Raw genomic sequence first — 24,168 nt, forward strand, 5'->3', positions numbered from 1 at the left:
GTTCAGGGTATTACTACTACCACTCTGTAATGATTGCAGGTACAGGTCCTGAAACAGTATCTTGGTAAACTATTGATCTCAAAGAAAAATATTTCTATAACCATAAGTTAAGGCACAGTTTAAGTGCCTAAAACATGCTAGCTGTGTTATTAGCAGCTTAGTGCTTTTGATTCTAATTAGCAATGAGTATCTGTATGATCTTTGCACTAACCTTAAACAATATATTGATGTAAATTCATTATTTCATGGTTGAGAGTTACTATTTAGTTCATCATATATCATTTCATAATTCTCAAATTCAAGAGAACTATCTTTAGTTCAATTTAATCTTCCCCCACAGCCAACATGAAAGGAAAATCCCATATGAAACTTGACTCTGCCCCTGTGAGCTTTCTTCTTTATTGTCAGTTTTGGAGGGACATTTGCCACTAGTTGATTACCCTTCTTTTATTTAAATTTCTGGGATCATTGATAATTTTCATTTTTCGTTAAACAATCAAGGTAAACTTATTTCTATAAAATAGTAAAATTTTATTATATTATATGTAAACTTAACTCACAAGTAGTTGTCAATAATTCATTTTGTTCAGGGTACTTTGCTGTTGTTCATTTGATTGAATGTATTTTTATTGCTCAATGACCAAAATAAAGTTTTTATTTTTTGTCTAATCTAGCATTCCCCAACCTTTCCGGGTTGATAGCCCAGCATGGGGGGTGGGGGGATGATTTTGTGTGAAGGGCAGGTGTGCATGCATGTGCATGCACACAACTTCATTTGTGTGAGCATCAGGCTGCAGCTTGCCATTCATATGGCCCGGTTGCGAGTAAGCCACATGACCCATGGGTTAGCGATCTCTAGTCTAGTCTATTAGTATAGTGCACCAACATCTGTCATTGTTGGGAAGAACCAATAACTTTCTTTGGCCATGATGATGGATGAGCACTTATGAAGAGAGTAGGGCAAACCCTATGTTGCTTCTCCATTACCGTATATACTCGAGTATAAGCCGACCCGAATATAAGCCGAGGCACCTAATTTTACCCCAAAAAGCTGGAAAAGTTATTGACTCGAGTATAAGCCTAGGGTGGGAAATGCAGCAGCTACCGGTAAATTTCAAAAATAAAAATAGATACCAATAATGTTTTTGAATAAATAAATATTTATTTATAAATAAATAACTAGCTCTGTAAGTGGAAAAGAGGGTCAATAAAAACAATATGGTATCAACAATAACTTTAAATGTACAAAAACCTTAGCTCATTCAGCAACCAAGCTAAAACATAAGAGTTAAAATCCTTCAAAACTGGATTCCTCCTCATCATCTGTATGTCCAAACAGAGCTTCAGCATTAGCTAGTGTGAGGTTATCAGCATAGACATTGTCATCATCACTGAGTTCGCAGTCATCACCATCAGAGCTGTCGTTCTCATACACACTCCTGTGCACACACTCCCTCTTTCTTTCTCTCTTCCCTCCTCTGGATTCAATGGGATTTTTAGAAAATCCACACTCCTGTGCACACACTTCCTCTTTCTTTCTTTCTTTCTTTCTTTCTTCCCTCCTCTGGATTCAATGGGGTTTAGGAAATCTCCCACCCTCATACACTCCTTCTTTCTTTCTCTCTTCCCTCCTCTGGATTCAATGGGATTTTTAGAAAATCCCCACTCCTGTGCACACACTCCTTCTTTCTTTCTCTCTTCCCTCCTCTGGATTCAATGGGATTTTTAGAAAATCCCCACTCCTGTGCACACACTTCTTCTTTCTTTCTTTCTTTCTTCCCTCCTCTGGATTCAATGGGATTTTTAGAAAATCCACACTCCTGTGCACACACTCCCGCTTTCTTTCTTTCTTTCTTTCTTTCTTTCTTTCTTTCTTTCTTTCTTTCTTTCTTTCTTTCTTTCTTTCTTTCTTTCTTTCTTTCTTTCTTCCTCCTCTGGATTCAATGGGATTTTTAGAAAATCCCCACTCCTGTGCACACACTTCTTCTTTCTTTCTTTCTTCCCTCCTCTGGATTCAATGGGATTTTTAGAAAATCCACACTCCTGTGCACACACTTCTTCTTTCTTTCTTTCTTCCCTCCTCTGGATTCAATGGGATTTTTAGAAAATCCACACTCCTGTGCACACACTCCCTCTTTCTTTCTCTCTTCTTTATAGCTAAATTTGATACGATTAAAAATTAAATAGGATTAAAATCTGTGGTTTATAATTTACCAGTTGTGTCCACCCCACTCCTTTCACCAGCGTTAGCCCGCTGCACCAAGGGGGGCACGTAAGAGGAAGGGGAAAATACAAGAGTGCATCTAAGTGGGCAAGTTCACAGCATGCGCGCCCGCACGTCTGAGACAGGGCATAAAAAGGGGAAAAAATGCTGATTGGACCCAGCTCTGTTTGGGGCGCAGGCGTGGCGCGGCAGCAGTTTTTCAGGCTGCTCCCAGATGGGAAGGGAGGGGGATTGTAAACCCCTTCTACACCCTGGCTCCTCCTCTTCCAGAGTTCAGACTCTCTTTCTTTCTTTCTTTTTTTCTTTGAAAGAGAAGCCCAAATTAGCCAAAGGGGGGAAAGCGAGCGAGCAAGGGACCCCAGGAAACTAGACTCGCTTGGCTGGACTACGTACGCTCCTTGGCTTAGTTGCTTTCCGCGCGCCTGTTAATATATTCACGGAAACAAACCGCGGCAGTTTTCCCCAAGGGTAATGCCGAAGAGCAGAGCCCGGAGAGAAACCAAGGAAGTCACGGAGGGCATTTGCCACTTTCTCTAGAAGGTGATACGAGCTTCCCTTTCGAATGGGAAGGGACGGGGGTTGGCTGGGCTCTTCCCAGCAGGAAAGGGGGTTGTTTGAAACATTGGGACCGGGGGAGGGGTTGGTTTTGTTTTGTTTTGAAAGGAAATCTCAACCTGTTACAATCGTCCTTCCCAAATGAGCCGAGGAGGACAGCGGCGAAAAGTTTTCTCCAACATTTAGGGGAAAGTCGCGAGCAGCATTGCCCTCACAACTGAGGGGAATAACGCCTTTCCACTGGGGATCGTGGCCACCTTTCAGAAACTGAGCGCAGTTTTGCGCCCGGTATTCTTGGAAGAGGTCCCGTTGGAGCCAGAGGGGTTTTTATACGAAGAAAGGAACTGCAAACAGTAAACGTGACGGCCCCAAGGAAAGGAGAGGCTGAGCCACGGGAACGAAAAGAAAAAGGGAGGGGGAAAAAACCCGCCCTCTTCCCCTTCCAGGTTTTCTTAAAAAGCAGGCAGCGCTCCTTGGCCGCAGGGCTTCACAGGGACCTTTCCCCCTCCCACTGCTTCACTCGCTCGCTCGCTTTCCCCCCTTTGGCTAATTTGGGCTTCTCTTTCAAAGAAAGAAAGAAAGAGAGCCTGAACTCTGGAAGAAAAGGAGCCAGGGTGTGGAAGGGGTTTATAATCCCCCTCCCTTCCCATCTGGGAGCAGCCTGAAAAAACTGCTGGGAGGTATGCGGTTCCTAGGTCAGCGACGCGTGGGATCAAACTAGGAAGAAACTGGAGGTGGGGGGAAGCAGTTCGAGAGACTATGGAGAATATGGACTTCAGAGGCGGACCAAAAAGAGGTCCCGACAAAGATCCGAGGCTGAATTCGGCAGTGTTTATGGATCAGGGTCAGCCCCACCAGCTGGCGACAGGAGAGCAGAGAGGAACGGATGGAGCAGAAGCAGCCCCAGGGCTCCGCTGCCGCTCCCCGCATTTTCTGGACGGGGATCCCTTGGAGAGGGGATTCCTTCCTGCGAGACCCCGTCCAGAAAATGCAGCGGAGCCCCGGGGCTGCTTCTGCTGCGTCCGCTGGACTGTGGGGCTTGGAAGGGGGCGGGAAGAGCGGCGGGGCTGGCGGTGGCCGGCGGTGGCAGGCTGGTTCGCCTCCGCCTCCTCCAACAGGCAACAGCACTGCCGGATCCAGTTGTAGACTCGAGTATAAGCCGAGGCGGCTTTTTTCAGCCCAAAAAGTGGGCTGAAAAACTCGGCTTATACTTGAGTATATACGGTATATAACAATAATTATCAACACTGCTAATCAATAATACTGAAAACTTTTACACACAGGCACACACACACAATAATTGATATGTTTGGGTCTTTAAACATTCTTCCTTCCATCCAAAACACTTTTTTATGGATTGAGCACATGTTTAGAATTCTAAACATGAGTTTGATCCTCAGCCTTTCTTCCTTCCTTCCAAGGTCAGTAAAATGAGGACCCAGTTTGTTGGGACAATACGCTTACTCTGTAAACTGCTTAGAGAGGACTGTAAAGCGCTAGAAAGCAGTATATAAATCTAAGTGCTATTGCTATTAATGAGCAACAGTATCATGTGATCAAAATACTAGTATTTAGTACAAAGAACTATGATTATGGAGAGAAAGCAAATTTGGGATTGCTATCAGGGACAGTGGTGACATTGAACATTTAGCTTTCTTTCATGAACTGAAATGTTTTGACTAAATCAGTTTTAATAGTATTGTAGATGGTTACAAGACATTCTGCAATAGTACAATAGAAACATACAGTCTGTTATCTTGGACATTGCCAGACATGTACCATTATAGTTGCCCTGTGAGATTTCAGGCAATAATCTTTGTATGTGATAACCAATAAAATTAGGATTATCAGATGTGAATTGCAAAAAATTGGGCAATGAACATATAGACTGCATCACCGAAGATGGCAGCAAAGAGATATAGAAATTTCTTTGCTGTCATCTTCGGTGATGAAGTCTATATGTGGTTGCCCTAAAACATATTGAGGTCAGTTTTGTCTCAGAAGCCTATGCACAATATAATATGGATGTTATTTATTTCAAATTTTGTGATATTTCCAGTAATGTCTATTGCATTAGATTCTTGTGATATAAGTTGAAATAAAAATACATCATATAATGTTAGGTTTGCATAATCTGCTAGATCATTATGTCGCTTTCTTTGGATTTCTTGTAATAAACACAAAAGTGAAAGTAAAATAATAGAAAAAGAAAATAAAGAAAGTAAATCAAACATGACTAGTAAAAACATTGAGCATTGGGGAGCAGAAGAGGGGAGGTAGACTCTGCTGTCAATCTACAGCCACCTCCAGAGTTGAGTTTCTCCATTGGGTCCCCAGGCAGATTTGCAGAGCCAGGTCTTTGGACTCTTATGAAAGGATAGGAGGTAGGGGGCAGATCTTACCCTAGAGGGCAGGGTATTTCAAAGGATGGGTGCTGCAGCAGAGAAAGCTCTTCTGATCTGCAATAGGCCCCTCTGCTGGCCTGTGCAGGACAGGATAGTTGTAGTGGCACAATAGATTTCAATAGATAGCCTCGACCTATGCCTTTAAGAGCTTTATAAATCATAATCAACATCTTAAATTGCACTCGGAAGCATATAGATTGTCAATGTAGTTTGTGGAGCAGAGGTGTGATATGAGCCCAAATACTGCTCTCACTGCCATACTTTGCACTAATTGAAGCTTTCAAATGGATTTCAAGCCCATATCGAATGCATTTCAATAGTCCACATGAGAATTGATTCGGGCTACTCAAACTGAGTACAGGCAGTCACAATCTAGGAAAAATGGCAATTGGTACACAAACTGGAGCTATGCAAAATTCTCATAGTCATGCCTGTTTTGTGCTCTTCGAGCAGGAGATGTGAATCCAGGAGAACTCTCAAGTTGCAAACAGGATCTGAACAGGGAAGTGCAACCCCGTCTAGAACCCAACATGACAACCTCAGATCCCAAAGACACAGTCTTGCCAGGGTTCATTTGAAATCTATGGTCTCACATCTGGGATCACACACCCTCCAGGCATTGCAAGAGAGCAGAGCCAGCATCACTCAATGTATAGAGATGTAGAGTTGAGTGTCATTGGCATATTGATGATATCTCAACTCAGCGACTTCATGTAGATGTTAAATAAGAGGGTATGTTGTAAGTGAGCAGGCAGGGGTTGGATCTCACTTCCTGTCAAAAGCAATTGTAACAAACCTCAGAGAAAGGAACTGAACCTATTTAAAGCTGTGCCATCCAGCACCCAACTTGTGAAGCTGACCAAAAGAATACCAAGATTGATGGTATCAAAGGCCATTGAAAGGTCAAGAAGGGTGAGAATGGTTGCACTATTCTCATTTCACTCTCACTAGATACCATCCATAAGTTTCTGTCCCATAGCTAGGCTTGAATCCAGGCCTTGAAAGAGATCCAGGAAATCCTTTTCATACAAGACCCTCTGATGCTGCCAAACAATTGCGTTTTCTACCATTTTCAGGAAGGTGGGAAACTGGACAGAAATTGTCCAGGCAGATGAGACCAAGTGATAGTTTCTTAAGGAGAGGATTACCAGAGCCTGCATTAAAAGTTCTTAGACCCTCTCGCAGTGAGGAATTTATTACTGCATGAACTCACTTGCTGCTTACGGTGAGTCACCAGCCTGGAGGGACAAGGATCTATGGATAGATAGTTTAATTAACAACACAGAGGACGTTGTTAACGTCCCTAGAAGCAACAGGGTCAAACTGATTCCAAATTACTAGGTAAGATTACTCCCTAGACATCTCATGAGGATCTGTACCACATAAGGGTTTCAACCGGGAACAAAGCTGAGTGATTTTTCAGGAAATTCTGCTTGGCCTTGGAAATGATTATTCAAACCTCCTCCCCCACAACCCCTAGGCCTAGGAGGGATATGGCAATTGGAACTGGGCCAAAGAGCAATATTGCAGATGAAATGAGTAGAGAAGTATTTTTTCATTTATGGAAAATGCAATTTTTCATTGTAGCGCAGAGTTAGCAATAGCACTTAAACTTATATATCACTCTACAGTGCTTTACAGGAGAAGTCCCCAACCTTTTTGTTATTAGGAACCAGTTTCATGGAAGACAATTTTTCCACTGACCACGGGGTGTGGTGGGGATTGTGCAACCTAGATTCTGTGCATGCGCAGTTTCACTCATCTACCTCTCACCTCCAGCTGTGCGGCCCAGTACTAGTCCATACCCTAGAGGTTGGGGACCCTTACTTTACAGCACTCTAAATTGTTTACAATATCAGTATATTGCCCTCAACAATCTGTGCCCTTATTTTACTGACTCAAAAGGATGGAAAGCTGAGTCAACTTTGAGCCCATCAGGATTGAACACCTGCCGATAGGCAGAGTTAGCGTCCAATACTGCATTCTAATCTCTGTGCCACAACAACTCTTTTTAGACCTTAACAGAAAACGTATCCTAATCTCCAGTGGCATTCTAGATGTCTCTTGGTTTCAGAATCTTTAATTCCTTTGTGAACCATGGAAACAATGGGAGTGAAGGGTCAAGAGAGACCACATAGTTAGGGTTAGCAAATCCTCCAGGATATCCCCCAGTTCCTTCTGGGTCCATCTTTCTCGGGGGGCAGATCATTTGGGTAGGTCTGGTCTCTGCAGAGCTTGGTGGTGTAAGAGAGTCTCAAGGATATTTTTAGATTTCCCCACACAGATCACATTGGCATTGCTTCTATAAGAATATTAGATCTGGTGTGTGACCAGTGTTCTGAGTTGGATCTATGACATGGCTGCCATGGATATTATTAATAGCCACTTCTCAGACTGAGTGCAAGGAAGTCAGATTGAAGACACTCGGAATCAGAAGTTTGGGGAACCCTACTGCTGATCCAGAGACCAGATATTCAACCTAACTTCCAGTGACTATGTCAAAGAAAATATGTCACAGAGCACTGGGCGTAAGGAAATAGTGTTACATATAAACTAAACCAACTATGCTCCACATTTCTTTTTTGTCCCTGTGTACTTCATACTCTTTTCCCCCCCATCTTTCAATTGTAAATTATAGTTTGTTGCACAGTCAACTGGATATTCAGACTGGATTTGGCATTTTGTCTACCTATCGAGTCATTTCGGGATAGACAGATGTAGACATTTGATGGTGTTACAGATATCATTGTAGGATGTAAGCTGTTCTGAGTAAAGTTAACTTTTGCAATTAACTAATAGTGTATATGTCAGTGCCAATGATGTTCTTAGTGGTGCTCTAGTTGTTTTGGAGTTGAATCCATTATTACTTGATCTGATCATTTTAATGTTTACTGACATTCAATGTTTGTAAGCCCAGATGGACAGCACACAAATCTAATAAAATAAAATAAAAAATAAAGAAAATTTATAAACCATTGGATCTATTGTATTTTTTGTACTATAAGACGCTCCGGATTGTAAGATGCACCTAGCTTTTGGGGAGGAAAAAAAGAAAAAAAAATCTGCCTGCCTCCCAGCAATTTGCCTCCTTGTAGCAAACAACAAACAGCCTGGTCAGCTTCAGCAAATCCCGGTTTGGCATGAGCAGCTGATTGGTGGTTGGATCTGCCTCCTGGAATACCACCTATCAGCTGTTCCAGGCTGTGAGGATTGCTACCGCCCATCGCCGCTACCGCCTATTGCTGCCTCAGCGCACCCCATTTTTGGCCTCTGTGTGCCCCATTTTTGGCCTGTTGCAGGTGATGGGGATAGGTGGCAATAGCAGTGCCCAGTGCCTGGAACAGGCTGAAAATGGGGTGCGCAGAAGCTGAAAATGGGGCATGCGGAGGCAGAGATGGGTGGTGGCAATCCCCAGAGCCTGGAATAGCTGATAGGCGATATTCTGGGAGGCAGATCCAAACACCAATCAACTGCTCTTGCTAAATCAGGCTGTGCTGAAGCTGACGAGACAAATTGCTGGGAGGCAGAGGCCTGCGGGTGGGGGCCTGTGGGTAGGTGGGGCTTTGGCAACATTCACAATATAAAATGCACAGGCATCTCCATCCATTTGGGGAGGGGGAGCATGTCTTTCTTTTTACACCGAAAAATACTATAACTTGTTCCTTTATAGAAAATTGAAGTCTGCCTGACACTATCGTTTATAATACAGATCAGTCTTAAACCTTGTTCCCATGTGTTTTACACTTTTATTCCTTTCTTTGCAATATGCTGCAGAACAATCTATTACTTCTACATTGCTTTAGATCTACTTGTTCTTCCCAGAATACCGCACATATACGTGTGTGTGTATTTTTCTCTGCACTGAAATAATCTTTAAGAAAGAGATAACTGCAATAATAATTAAGAAACTGGAAAAACGAAGTTGGAATTGATCATTTATTTTAGAAACTTGAGGAATGGCAAGTTTCATAGGAACTTCATAAGTGTTTCATAGGAAGTAAGGAAATAATATAGAACAAAGATCAGCTTTCCTTTTGAATAAAGCTGAATGTTTTTTAAAAACATTTTAATTAAGTTATAGAGTATTATAAAATACAAAAGTAAATAGAAGAGCAATGAGGGGGAGTGGGAAGTGAAGTGAGAAAAGATTGGGGGGGGGAGGAAAAGAAGCAGTGACTTCCAACTCTGTTACATTAAAATAAGGCATTAACATCAAATCACAGCTTTTTGCTTTTCCATAATAGTATGAACAAGTCATTTTTATAAAGATCTATCAGTCTAATCTGTAAAACCTAAAAGTCAGAGTTTCATTCTTTTTTCACATCAAACATGAAGTTCAAAAGCAAGTTTTTTTAAAAAAACAAAATCAAGTTCAATACCTTGTAATTATGTGGACAAATTATTAAATTCCTCAGTCTACTAATTTTCAAATACATGAAGTGGAAAAGGAGATCTTATCATCATTAATCACAAAACTCTATAGTTTGGATTTAGATAAGTGTCATCAGCACAAGATCTACTTTGCTATATGAGAGATTGTCTTCCTATATTTAAATATTTTTATTGAAATTTAACACTTGCAAAGTTATGAATTGAATTTAGATTTTACCTTGTAGTATATACACTAGTATTAGAAGTCAACTCTAACATGCAGCCTTGTATCTATAAACCTATTAAAATAAAGCATTACAACATGGATTTTTTTCTGGAGTGTGGCAGAAAAGAATGTTCTAAGCCAATGGGACATGCAGAGAACCCAATTTCTGTTCCTTTCTCTTTTTCTTTAGCTGCTTTTTTAACGCAAACGGTATGTCTTGATGACACAACAGTAAAATTTGAAATTTGGGATACAGCTGGTCAAGAACGGTACCACAGTTTGGCACCAATGTATTACAGAGGAGCACAGGCAGCTATAGTTGTATACGATATTACCAATGAGGTAGGTAAAGTTAATGTGATAGTTGAAATCTTTGTTATCAATAAAAACATTGATTAGTATTAATTTATACAATATGAATTAGTATTTCCATCATAACAAATATTTTTGTTTTACATTTAACATGATGGCATTATTCAGTAACATAGTTTATTTACATTCAAAAATTTAGAATGACAGCATTTTCCCCTCTTCTGCTGTTTCCTAAGTATTAGGGTGTTTAACTTTTAGAATAGATTTCAGGAATCATCATCTGCTATATATTGCTTCTAAAATTGCTGTTGTTTTTCAGTCTTCAAAGCATTTTGCAGTATATATTCCCAAATTGTCTTGTCCCTTTGCAGAATATTGCAAAGGTCTGTTCTATATCATAGAATATCAAATTATACTATTGTGCTTTTGATCACCCAAACTTTTCACTGAGTGAAAAACACTGCTATCCATTATGAAGCTACAGCACAAAAACACATTTTGGATTGTTTTCTTCAAGTTTAATTATGGTAGTTTCATATTTTATACAGTTATCATTTCTGCATCTTATATGGGTTGTTGCCTTGTTTATTTTTATTTTTATAATATTAAGATACAATATGAAAGACACTTGGGTAACTCAGTTTTTCTCAATTCACCTCTCAAGATTGTTGTTGTGGGGAAAATAGGAGGAAGAAACTTGTGTATGTTTGCTACCTTGAGTTATTTGTAAAGATAATAAAGGTGGAATACAAATTAATACATAAAATAAATATATAGTAATGTTTATTACTATAAAATTAATTTTTATTTATGTATTTATTTTAAAAGTTAAAATAATGAGTGAACATCTACATTATGTCATGTTTTTTTCCATTCTTTGTTTTATGATATTAAAAGAATTTTGTAATATATCTACATTTATTATAGAATAATTTTGATAGATTGAGATTGTAATCTTTCATCAAAAGTATAATGAATAAGATAAGATATATGTGCAAGATATAGTACAGTAAAGTAATAAAAATTATTAAAGGAAAAAGAAATGTAGGAATGGAAGACTAATAAGCTACATAGATACTGGCTATTTGCAAAACATTTTCCTTTGCCTATTTCACGTTAATGACATGGCGATTTTATAGATTAATTTATAATCTTTAAAAAATCTTCATTGAAGCAGTTTATAGTTATAGGAGTTTGTAAAATTAGGAGTTTATGCAACAAAAGAGAAAACATAATTAAATTAATTATTGGCTATCAAGCCATATCCTTTTATTAGCATCTTGTAAAATGGAAAAAGAAATGAGTTTTTTCTTTAAATACTTGACAGGAATCTTTTGCAAGAGCAAAAAACTGGGTAAAAGAACTCCAGAGGCAAGCAAGTCCCAACATTGTAATAGCTTTAGCAGGAAATAAGGCTGATCTAGCTAACAAAAGGGCTGTAGATTTTCAGGTAAGTTTTAGTTCTAATATTTTTATCTCAAATTGTAGCTATGCTGAAATAATGTATAGAAATGTAAAACACTATAGTGATATGATAGGATACTGCTAGTAAGATATTTATTTAGTGATTCATACTATGAATATTTCAAATCATCACTCATCTTCTGAAACATCGAAATCTACTTATCAATGTTAAAAATAATATCTGGAATGACAATGGATGGGAAGCAAATGATAGTAATTACAGTTGTACCTCGGTATTTGAGTGCTTCAAAACTTGTAAATTTGGTAATTAACACATTTTGATGAAAAATGTTGTCTCGGTACTAGTAGTTTCTTTGATATTCGGCGCTCTGCAAAAGAAAGAGAGAGAGATAGTTACAGAGGACAGACCGGAAATCGGCCATACTTAGAAGGTTGCTACAAAAGAAAGAGGGGGATGACAACAGGGTGGACAGGAAGTTAGCCATGCTGGGAAGGTCACTGGATTGGAAAAAAAGAGACAAAGTTTTTCCTGGCCAAAACAAAGGGTCAAATGGAAAGTCATCTTGTTTGTTTGGCACTTGTTTTTAGTCTTGTCATGCCTCTCAGAACCAATTAACATCGAGTACCAAGTATTGCTGTATTTATACTAAGAGAATATTACAGAAATAACTATCAGTTCTCCCTTCTCCTTATTAAGCAACATAATCATATTTATTATAATAACTGTAATTGTTCAGAGCTGCCAGATGAAATTGAAGAGGGTAACTCATACTATTAGTAAAGAATCTTTACTATCGGTAGTAAAGAATTTTACTCTGCTAGTTGTTGCCAACTATAGGGGATAGTGCTTATCTCTGTTTCAAGGGCCATTGAGTCAGTGCTGTCCAAAAACATTTCCATGTCATATAGCCAGCATGATGTCACAGGGTGCTGTTACCTTCCCACCAAGTAGTATCTTGGGGTGGTGCAATGATTCAGTGGTTAAGAAGCTGGGCTTGTTGACTGGAAAACCGACAGCCTGATTTCAAGACCCAAGCGTCACACGATGGGGTAAGCGCCTGTTCTTGCTCTAACTCCTGCCAACCTAGCAATTCGAAAGCATGCAAATGCAAGAGGATAAATACTATCACTACATAATTCTAAAATAAAATAAAATTAAAAATAGAGTCTTAGATACTGTCTGATATTCAGAAGTCCATGTAAACACTGTGTGCGTTTACCTAACATGTGTTAGTTAATATGTTTGAATAAATAAAATATATTTGGACTATGGATACCCCAATTTAAATTGTCACACATTCTTGGGATTCATTGAATAGTTTTGACCAATCTTTAAACTATTTAAGAGATTTATAGCAAGATGAAATTCAAATATATATATAGGTGTGTGTGTATGTGTGTGTATGTATGTGTGTACACACACACACACACACACACACACACACACACTTTAACAGACAGGCAGATTTTGAATGGTGCTAATTATGGATAAAAGTAGGACTTCTCAGGAATTTTGAGGGCCATGAATAATGCAATTCTTTGTGTATAAACATCTTTGGGAAAACCCCGAGCTGTAAAAGATGGTATTTGAATTGGGGAAAAAATTAGAAGTATGTGTTTGTCAAAGTTTTAGTAAAGCCCACCTATTCAAATCTAGTATTAATATTTCACTACCTTTAAAATAAGGATGAGTAACTTACTTCCAAGATAATTATGAACGATAAGTTGACACATATAAGTGCTAATATGGGCATATCACAAATTTATAATATTGTACATATTTTCTTGGTTTTCAGCTGTCACAAGAGGTTCAACTGTATTAATTTTTGTAGAGATCATAGCTATTTGATATTTACTGTATTGTAAGATAATTTTCTATTTATTTGGAGCTGTTATTTGTTGCCTTTCTGAATCTTATTTGGAATTTCATAAATCAGAAACATGACTGGCTGCAGAAAATTCTATGAAATAAGGTAGTTATGGAAGATACGTTAAATTTAGCATCATTGCAAGAATATTTTAACAAGCACCAACCCAAATAGTATGTAAAGTGCATTGAAGATTTAAAGATAAGTTATCAGTGTAAATACAAAGATAAACAAGAGTTTGAGTTGAATTTGATTCTTAGTAACATGTCAATAATTCAGAAATTGTTTATTATTCTCCTCTTCAAGATTTTTTTTATCTTTTGAGTTTACCATAAAAATTATCTGTAAATAAATTCTACATAGCAGGGCTATAATTATGTGTATAACTTCTAACAATTTCCCTTGTTAGCCCTTTTGTTTTTGAATGTATAGTATCACAATTAGAATTAATTTTCTTTATCCTTTAATCACCAAACTTTCAGATTTTAGCTTTGAAATACTGAACATTTATAGATCCTGAGAAGAAATAATTCAGAAGTTTCATACTTCATTTCTACTTTATCCAGTTGCATTTTTGTTCATTTGTGTAGATGTCACTGAAAATCTTTAAAATTATTAGTTTTTGCTGGAAGCATTGATCTGACTAAACTAGTCAAGTCAAAATTTGATCTTCAAAACACTATTCTAACTGCAGATAATACATATTTTGTATAATACAGAATTATAGCAAGAAAAATAAATGGGCATTTTAAATTTACAGGAAGCACAGTCTTACGCAGATGACAACAGTTTATTGTTCATGGAGACCTCCGCTAAAACATCAGTGAATGTAAATGAAATATTCATGGCAATTGGTAAGTGAACTCTTACTTAAAGTTACAGTTTAAAAATATTTTTGTAACACTTTAAGAAAGAGCAGTCATCAAAATTATCAGACTACAGTGGCAAATGGACAGCCTGGCCTCTGATTACTGCTTGATAGTAATAATTTGACTTTTTTAAATCACAAAATGCACAGCAATTTTATAGCATTTGCAGGTATTTTCAAATTGATAAAGTCAAAAGTATTAATGGAAGGCAGAATATTTAAATTAAAAGTAGATTAGCAAAGATAATGCTCACTTTGAACATGTAACTTGATTTATTCTTAATGAAGTTCTTTTGTTTCTAGGTTAAAAAAATACAATATTTTCCGATAATGCTATGGCAGGCATTTTATAGCCCATAAATCATAATTGATTGAGGAAAATTTGGTTTTATCAGAAGGAGTCCATATTTAATAAATCTATTAAATTAAAAGTGATCTGAAAGCTGCTAAACATCTCGAATGGAATCCAGGCTTATTTGCGTGACCCAACAAATGCGCGAACGACAAAAGCGCGGCGCTAAAACCGCGATGTCAAAAGCGCGCCGACAAAAGCGTGCCGACAGAAGCGCGATTTAAGTTAAGGTTTAGGGTTAGCGTTACAGCGTGCTGTTGTTGGCGCGCTTCAGCGCTCATTCGTCGGCGCACTTTTGTCAGCGCGCTTTTGTCACCGCGGTTTAGTCAGGCGCGCTTTTGTCGTTCGCACATTTGTGGGTGAACCGCTTATTTGTACATTGAACGTGGCCTAAACTAAATCTTTAATTTGAAATATCTTATTCATTAGGCATAGTGAGATGAACCAGTTCAAGTAATACTAAACTCATCCAAATTTCTATTTAATTTCAATATCTGAGAATATGTGTTAGATCAGTTTTTACTGTTTGTGTGAAATTCAGCTTATTCCAATGTTTATTTTGTTCAGTTGATTGAAGGTATACCATATTATATTGACATTTTCCTTTATTCTTTTAAGTAAGTAAAGTCCTGTTAGAAGGCATTTATATTTCCAATATGTTTGCAAAGTAACTTTGCAAACCTGTAAAAAAAGTGCTTCAGGTAGTTGTACAACTGTACATACAACTGTTCAGTGATTCTTCAAAGTTAAAGTGGCACTGAAAAAAGTGAGTTATTTTTCACACTTACAACTAGAGCAACATCCCCAACGACATGTGATCAAAATTCAGACACTTGGCACCCGACTCATATTTATGATTATGTTCTGGGGCCATGTGAATGCCTTTTGCAACTTTCTGACAAGCAAAGTCAGTGGAGAAGCCAAATTCACTGAACCATATTACTAACTTAACAACTGCAGTGATTCACTTAACAACAATGGCAAGAAACATTGTAAAATGGGGCAAAACTCCCTTAACTTTCTCAATAACAGACATTTTGTGGCTCAATTATGATATTAAGTTGAGGACTATCTATACTTAAAATTTGTCCTAAGTATTCAGTACTGAGCTGTTTACATTTTGCTTGTGTGTTTCAAAATGAATATAATCCTATATTATTAAGGTTAGAAAAGAAAATTAGAACTAAAAGTAGCCCTGGACATTAAATTTTTATTAAGCAGAAATATTAAATTGAATGAGATATAAACTAAGCAAAATTTATTATTTTATTCCCATGAAACTGTTAATTTATTGTCGAATTTTGCTGCATTTCTATTTTCAGGGATCTCAGCAATTTATGTAGAAAAAAATGATAAAACTTGTGATAAGCCATGGGTTTTTTCAACATATTTTTAAAAATAAGTCACGGTGAACCATAATGGGCAAATTTAAGCTATATACAGACAAGCCATATTGAAGTAGGCCCATAATTTTTGGGATCTTTTGAAGAAGAAATTCATGTGTGCTGCCAAAAAATACATATGGTGTGAAATATAGAGTATAGTTATTGGAACTAGCTGCTGGTAGAGCCAAGTTTAAAACAAGCATATTCCAAAACACTGTGTAAAATCAGGTGAACGTCATCAATTTATGTGGAAGGTTATTCAGAATAAAAAACATTGACCATGCTGTATAGTGCTATTAGCTATAAATATACACGGCTAATACTTATTTTTTAAAATATATATATATCTATATCTATATATATATACTAATTTTGCTACATTTTTATAGCTAAAAAGTTGCCGAAGAATGAACCACAGAATACTGGAGCTAATTCTGGTAGAGGAAGAGGAGGAGTAGATCTTACTGAACCAACACAACCAACTAAGAGTCAATGTTGTAGCAACTAAACTTTCAGCTGCTTTAAACTGTCTTGAATATTCTTCCACTTCCTAACTTGTTAATACCAATGGAATTTGAAGTATTTAACCTGGCCCAATACAGCTTCCAAAACTGAAGAGACTTATGAAATAGTTGTTTCTAATACAGAATGATTTTGTGCTAATTTTTAATAACATGCATGTATCACTGGCTGTTATGTTTCAACAATGGGATGGGATGGGGAAAGAAGCTGCTCTAGTTAAGAGGTTTTTGAGGTTTTTAACTGAATTACATGTCATTAGGAATAGAGATTGAACTGTTCCATGGATCGGCAGCTAACCAGTTAGTTCCTCAAGTGTTGGATATTGGTTACTGTTAAAGTGTAATGAATAGAATTTGGATTCTCCATTTGTGATTTTGAAAAGAAAAAAAAGGTTAATATACCTTCTGAACTTCCTGTAAGCTTATTAACAGTATTTATGCAAAATGTTTATGTGGGTAATTACCATTAAATATACATTCCACAGTTTCATAATTTAAGTGAAATATGTGAAACATTAATAATTTTATTGAACCTGTGCTTGCAGAACAATTGGTTTTCTTTAATTATTATACTATATATAAATTTGCAAACCCCAGTTTATTTTTTTTTTAAAAAAATCAAGCTTCACACATTTTTCCTGCTTTTAAAATGTCACAACCAATGAATTCAACTTCTGATGCAACGCATTTCCTAACAAACTATTGAGACATATCTTATAAAAACTAGTTAGCTGATTTTAATTTTAATCAGTGTTGACCATTAATACAATTACCTTTTCCCTAAGAATGTAACTGGTCAGAGCACTAACAATTATGTACATTCAACTTGATTTTAAATTGGGATGTCAGTGTACTGTAAATAGGGTACTGCATTGTAGTCTACATTTGTTTAATACTCTGTACTATTTAAGAGTTGCTTAAAAGTATACAATATGTACAGTTACTTTAAAGAGCTAACATTTCGTTTTCCCCAGATTGCAAGTGGGATTAAGTTCTTCCTTCATGGATAGAACAATAATAAAAGATGCTCCTGTACCTGTAACATAAATACTACTGTCTGTCTGTAATGAATTCTGCAACATTGTTTCCCAAAGTCCATTATATTTTGATTTGTCCAGTATATTGCACTAATTTTTTAGTTATTTTCATTATATGAAATTACCAAGTGTCAGAAAAGATGATTTAATCTATTTAAATGTTGAACTGCTAGCAAAAACTTACATGTGCAGATGTAAATTTGCAATAATTTGGGCTTAGCAATGAAAATGACAGTTCACCAGTGTTTAGTTTTATATTGAGGTGCTCAGGTTTGAATAAAGTGGTATAAAAAGGAAATCATGGTAATCATTATTTTTAAACAAGTGTTTATTTCGTATGCATTATGACAGTGTTTTTGACTCTGTTTTTCCCATTAACACATCAGTGGGTACATTATCACATCCATTTAAGAGAGCTAGCAGTACAGAAACATTATTTCTAGAACCTGCTTTGAGAGCAGCTTTTACTAAGTGCTTAGTAATATATTTTGCTGCAAGATTGTAAAATGTTCCAGAATTTGTTTCTGAATCTTCAGATATCTGTAAAAATTCATGATTTTCAGATATCAGATCTTCTAAATTTTTGTTACTTTCTTTTTTGGTTACTTCTGGTGGAGTATTTTCTTTTGAAGATGTAGGAACATTAACTGGTGTTGCTAAAGAATTTTCTGAGAGTTGCTTTGTAGAAATAGTACGGCTTTTTGACTGGATTACTTCTTTTTCTTCTGTGTTATTGTTAATTGGAACCTTTACCTGAAAATGTGATTCAATTTCCTCTTCGTTGCCTAAATCTGATTCATTAAAAAAATCACGATTCAGATACCATGAATAGACTTGATCTTCCAAAGATAACTTTGAAGCATTGGGAATATAACGTTTCATCAATTGGGCATGTTGATATTTTGCCAAGTAAGCAGAAAACAAAGTTATTGTCAATAGCACAACTTCACTTTTATCCAAAACTTCCCAAAGTCCATTAGTTGCTATAATAAGAAATTGACATGAGTTATCAACAGAGAAAGAGATTGTATTTGGTACAGGAATAACTGTTTTCTTTATCTTTGGGTTCCCATGATGGCCAAGACCACGAGTATTTTTTATTAGTCCTTCTATTAGTCCTTTAGGCTCATTACTGCTGATAGATCCACCATTCTGAAGAATGCGTCTCCTTTCCTCTCTGCAGTACGTGGAGTGTTCTTTAGTAAGCCAATAGCTCTTTCCATTTTTGCATAAAACTGCATGAACATTACCTAAAAAAATGTTTTAAAAATTATTGTATAATTTTGAAGACAATATATACAAGAGATTTTAGGTTCAAGTATTGATTGTGCTGTATCAGCACAATGCTTTTCTATATCTTGTAATAAGGCCTGATTTTCAACATAGCAGTATGGATGTGTAACAATCTGAATACAGTACTATAACACTAACCTTATGTGTATTTGTGTTCATAGTACCTTCTCATAGTTCCTAGCAAAATTCTGATTTTTAAAAAACAGTTATGGTGTTTTCTAAAAGTTTATACTACATATTATGAAAATGTTGCTGCTTAGGTGAGGAAATGTGGTTTCCCAATAGGATTAAACAAAAATAGGGCCACTAAAAAGGACAATGAAGTATCAGTATGCTTCAGCAAATCCCTGAGGTATATAAATGTAAGGCTACATAAAAACTATGTTGTCTGACAGTACAATAAATTACATTTTTTTAAAAATCAAGCCTGATTAATGCCCTGTAATAGTTCTTAAAAGCCAGAGAACAATAGGAAGAAACTGTTCCCAGTTGTGTAAACTTGCCAACTTGGCAACTTTAAATTGTGTAGCTCTCAAAATTCCAGATGGGAGTTGAAATCCACATGTCTTACAGTTGCCAAGTTTGACAAACACTGATATCAGAGCAGTCATTGACAGATTAATGTCTGTGAGATATTTTAGAACTGCAACTTCGAAACTCTCACCAGTTTAGGTAACATAATTGTTGATATCTAGATGTGGACTCCCTTAGTATGACTACTAAGGTTATGGTGTGCTATGAAATTCTCTGCTCTGAAACAGCACCTTTTGAGTAGGATAAGCATACATTAATCTGTTGTCAGTAATGCCACATAATACTTAGCTGACTAGAGTTTCTCTCAAATGGTACTCTGCCTCAAATAACCAAAACTGCATAAACTAAAAAAAATGTTTTGAATCCAGGACAAATTGCATTCCAGAAGTTCTATTGCACTCTTTAAGCTCAGCTGGGATTCAGAAGAAATAAAACCTAAAAGTGATTTATTTGGTTGTCCTAGAATTTGATCAAAATAAAATCTCAAGGATTCCCACAATGATTTTACAAGATGAGCATGACATGGCTGATGTCTACCACCTGCTTTCCTTCATCACTTATTTTTCTTCAACAATTTGCAGTTCAGTATATAACCCACCAGCCTGCCTGCCTTCTCAGCTCCCTTGCACTGATCCATGCACCAGTTATTCACTATGATGTAAAGAATAGGATAAATCTTAGCATGATTTATTCCACTCCCCCCACTTTCTCTTTGCTGCTGCTGTCTTTCTTTTACTCATCCCAACTGAAAACACTTCTGCTGGGAGCAGCTGTTTTGGCGCTCTATACAAACCAAAACACACAGAAACCAAACTACCTAAAAACAACTATTCTGGGCATAGAAAGGCTCCTGCAAGAAATGATTAGAAATCATTATTGAAAGCTTCACTGGTGCTTAATATGGTAGATAATCAAAAATATTCAAAGTCCAATGTGTCACAAGGGTTAAAAACAGCAATTTTTCAACAAAGTATTCTCAGAATCTAATGGGTAGGGGCAGGTATATCCTTATTTTTAAAGTTTGTAACATTGCATAGCATTTATTAATTTATTACTGTTAACATTTATACCCTGCTGTAATCCAATGGCTTGGGGGCAGGATGTAAAAGCTCCAGCATTGCAAGATTAATAGATGGTATATATAGCAGGCCACTAATTCAATAACCCAAGTAAGCAAGGTGGGAAATTTCTGGCTAATACTTTAATTAGATCTTGCAGTGGAGGCCTTTGCCTACATTCACATTCAAGTTCAAATCTTTATTTAAACTTTCCTAAGTTTTACTGCTTAAAATCTTGTCTATATCCTGGACAGGTTTTTTTAATAACTACATATGGTAGGATTCTATTTCCATTTTTAAAAAGATATTTGTATGATAGCTCAATTTTCCAAAAAACACCTTTGGCTAATACATTCCAGTGTGAGTGAAAGCAATATGATTTGTTACAGGTAGTCCTTTGCTTACAACCACAATTGGGATTTGAATTTTCATTGCTAAGTAATGTACTCACTTAGCAACTGTAGTTCTGGCATATCCTGTTGCTGTTATTAACTGAATTCCATCAATTAACCGGGCACCCATACCAATCAAACCATTTCAGGCCTGGTTCCTCCCAACCCCTGGTATGGTAAGGGTCTGCCTCCTCTTCAACTCCCCCATCCACCTGTCTCCCCCCCCCCCATTCTCTGCCATTTTATCTAGCCCTGGTCAGCAAGCAGTCCCACAACCACATGGCTCTGATGCTGCTTGCCACTTAGTTGGTCAAGGGCTTCTTGGCATACCATAGCTCTAGGGCTACCAGGAGCCCCAAAGAGCAGCACTCCAGGAAACCTCAGCCACCCTGAAACAGTTCTAAGCACAATAACCCTCATCACATGCTCTCTGTGGACCCTGCCTCCCCATGTTCATCTGACCTTCGCCAGTTTCTGTTCCTGCTGCTGACAAGGTGTGCCTGCCCTGACCCTTCACTAGGCAACTGTTGGCCAATGAAGCCATCTTATCTGGGTCTCATGAAGAAACTGCCACATGCAACTTTGGGACAAAAATCTCATGTGGCCAGTAGTTGTCTTTTGATGTGCCAGGCTGCACATGCTTGGTCAGCATTGGAAGCAAGAAAATGGCAAATTTCAGCTAGGGCAATAGGGGTCACAGATAGCAGTGGGCCAAAAGGACAGAGATGGGGGAAATAGGCAGGTGAGAGGAGTTGAGCTTGTGGTGCAAGAGAACTGCCATGCACTTAAATTTTTGTCATATGATCATAGTGTGCTGCAACAGCCATAACTTTGGGGACTAGCCCTTCATTCAGCGCAAACCTAATTTTGAACATAGAATAAATTGTTGTAGGTCAAGGATTACCTGTACAATTTAATTGGGAAGCACTCATAATTCAAGCTATTATTTGCTCAGATAAATCAACAATTCTAACCAGAGCTATTTGTCATATAATTGAACTGAACTAAAATATATATTTAGGAAAAGATATCTTCATAGATTATAAAAAAAAGATAAATTATTAGGAAAGTTCTGAAAAATGCAGGTTTCCACAATCAATATAATAAATGACTACTCTATATTTATTCCTAGAATAATTCTGGAATTTAATAGCTAACTTGTGTACCACCAGAGAAACAAAATGGGACAGTGGGAGGGAAACATAATATTCTGAATTTTATGACTTTATACATACCAATGTTAGCAATATGCATTATTCCATAAATTTCATCTGAATTCTCATTTTTTTCAATCCAACCTTCTTTCTGGAGCTCATCTTTACGATTTGCTGGTTGCTCATTATCTTCTATGATGCTTTTTTTCATTCCATTATTTGCACTTGTAAATAGTTCTCGAGGATGTTCTGTGAGAGAACCTGCCTCTTGCTCTGTATTACTCTGTCCCTTTCCATGACAGATTTTTGTAAGTGGCTCCTCTTGGTGCAGTTCTGTTTCAGAGTCTTCCTCTTGCTCTATATTGTTCTGTCCTTCTCCATCACTTACTCTTCCAAGTAGATTCTCTTCCTGCTGTTCCATAATTTTTTCTACTTCTTGTTCTAAGATACTTCTTATCATTCTGTTTGTTTTAGGTAGTCCCTTCTCATGTTGCATGACATTCCTCTCCTCATTATCATTTATTGTTTCAACTGTTTCTTCCCCTTCTTGTTGTTCTTGGTTTTGTTTTATGTTGCTTGCCATTTCTACTAAACATATGGCAGTTGTACAGCTACTCCAGCGAACTTTGGAAACTTCACCTCGTCCAAGACATAAAAGCCTATCCATTCTCCAAAAAGCTTTTGCAAATGCTCTGTGAATCCATTCATACTTATTTGGTTGTGAGTTTTGTCTTACGGCTTTTGCTACCGCAAATACTTGCTCCTTTACTTCATAATCTTCTTTAAAAACAGTGCAAAAAGAATGAAGCATGTTTTTTTCAGCATCACTAATCTGGTAGGAGGAATCATTATGAGAAAGCTGTTCAAGAAGTAGAAGAGGAAGTTCATCTGAAGTTAACTGAGCAGCAGAAATTCCATTGTTTCCATCAAAGAGTCCAAGTAAGCAAGTATCTTTCTTGTGTCCATAATTATCTAGTACAATAAACACATCTTCCATTTCTGTGTGCCAAACAGCATTTTTATCTTGACAAATTGCTAAGCCTTTAATCAGTGGATTGCTTACTTCTTTAATATATGCAGAACTTTGAACAATGTTATCAATGCAGAAGTATGGAGAAGTTTTGATACTCTCCTTAAGAAGATCAATGGAACAACCAATCTTTTCTATCTCTCGTTCAGGATATTGAGCAGTTTTTTTCAGTCTTAAAATGAGTTGCTTTCTCCGAAGGATTATTTTTTTTATATTTATAGGCTCTGCAAATGGCCACTGATAATTCAGTACAGCTTGAGCTTGGTGGACTTTTTTGTGATGAAAAAGTTGGCTGATGTATACCATTTCTTCACAAATGGAACATGGGATTTTAATATTTAAGCTTTCAATTTTCTTGAAATCAATGTTAAGCACCTTTGTTAAATCCTGTTCCTCTTTGAAGGATTCAGAGCTTTGTAGTTTTTGTTCCTCTTCACTAATTTCAGAGTTTTGTAGCTCTGTTTGGTATGTCATTCTGGGGGTGGGGTGGGGGAAATAAATAAAATGTGTTACAATAATTATTAAACAAATCTAAAAATTATAGGTCTTGATCCAAGAAGTCCCAAAAGTAGTTTTGAAATAGGGGAGTTTCAAAGAAGTCTGATATAGATGAAGCAAGGAGGAAATTAACTATTGAAAGGTGCCAGGGACCCCCCCAAATCCTAAATTTATTTTCTCATAAGTAAACAATCATTTAATTATAGCTCCTATTGTATAATTTTGGCAATCTGTTGTGGATTCCAAGGAAATTATGAATAACTTTTTCTACTATTTAATTACGGATAGTGAATTGTCATTGAATACTGCAAAGGATAGCTTCACAGACATGTGCTGAAGAATGGATCTCATGTGTGGAGGTAGAGATGAGATTCCTTGGGAGAGATCTTACCTTATTATCTGAGAATGGTTTGACCCTATTGACACTGTTGAAATGGACAAGGTCCTAAATGCTGATGGTGTCACCATCTGCTTCTTAGATTCTGCCCCCCTCCCCCTGGAGGAGTGAAAGTTTCCAGGATGATGCCTAGCAGATGGATTCTGACAGTAATTACTACATTACTAGAGGAGGGAACATTTCTCGAGGCTTTTAAGGAGACCTTCGTTCACCCCCTCCTTAAACAACCATCACTGGATCCCACATGCTTGGACAACTTTCAT

The 24,168-nt window shown here is 37.1% G+C and overlaps 2 protein-coding genes across 3 annotated transcripts in view; one reads left to right on the forward strand and one right to left on the reverse strand.

Moving 5' to 3' along the window:
- RAB5A (RAB5A, member RAS oncogene family) overlaps window positions 1-17,847 on the forward strand; it is a 28,249-nt gene extending 10,402 nt beyond the window's left edge. The window contains exons 3-6 of one of the 2 annotated variants that reach the window (XM_014051865.2): window positions 9,972-10,123; window positions 11,421-11,543; window positions 14,147-14,240; window positions 16,381-17,847. In XM_014051865.2, the coding sequence (XP_013907340.1) occupies window positions 9,972-10,123; window positions 11,421-11,543; window positions 14,147-14,240; window positions 16,381-16,499 (488 nt within the window). In that variant the 3' untranslated portion in view covers window positions 16,500-17,847. The remainder of the gene's footprint in view (window positions 1-9,971; window positions 10,124-11,420; window positions 11,544-14,146; window positions 14,241-16,380) is intronic. The other variant, XM_087712843.1, reaches the window with a different exon arrangement.
- Window positions 17,848-17,891: 44 nt separating this feature from the next.
- Window positions 17,892-23,484, reverse strand: PP2D1 (protein phosphatase 2C like domain containing 1). Its single transcript, XM_014051701.2, has 2 exons — window positions 22,062-23,484; window positions 17,892-18,799 (listed from the first exon to the last, which is right to left on the reverse strand). The coding sequence occupies exons 1-2, from the start codon at window positions 23,482-23,484 to the stop codon at window positions 17,892-17,894; spliced, it is 2,331 nt and encodes a 776-aa protein (XP_013907176.2).
- Between the last annotated feature and the right edge of the window lie 684 nt (window positions 23,485-24,168).

The sequence above is a fragment of the Thamnophis sirtalis genome, unplaced genomic scaffold (genome assembly GCF_051295495.1).
Source record: "Thamnophis sirtalis isolate CommonGarterSnake01/CBP01778 unplaced genomic scaffold, rThaSir2_p1.2 scaffold_4, whole genome shotgun sequence".
Classification (NCBI taxonomy): domain Eukaryota; kingdom Metazoa; phylum Chordata; class Lepidosauria; order Squamata; family Natricidae; genus Thamnophis; species Thamnophis sirtalis.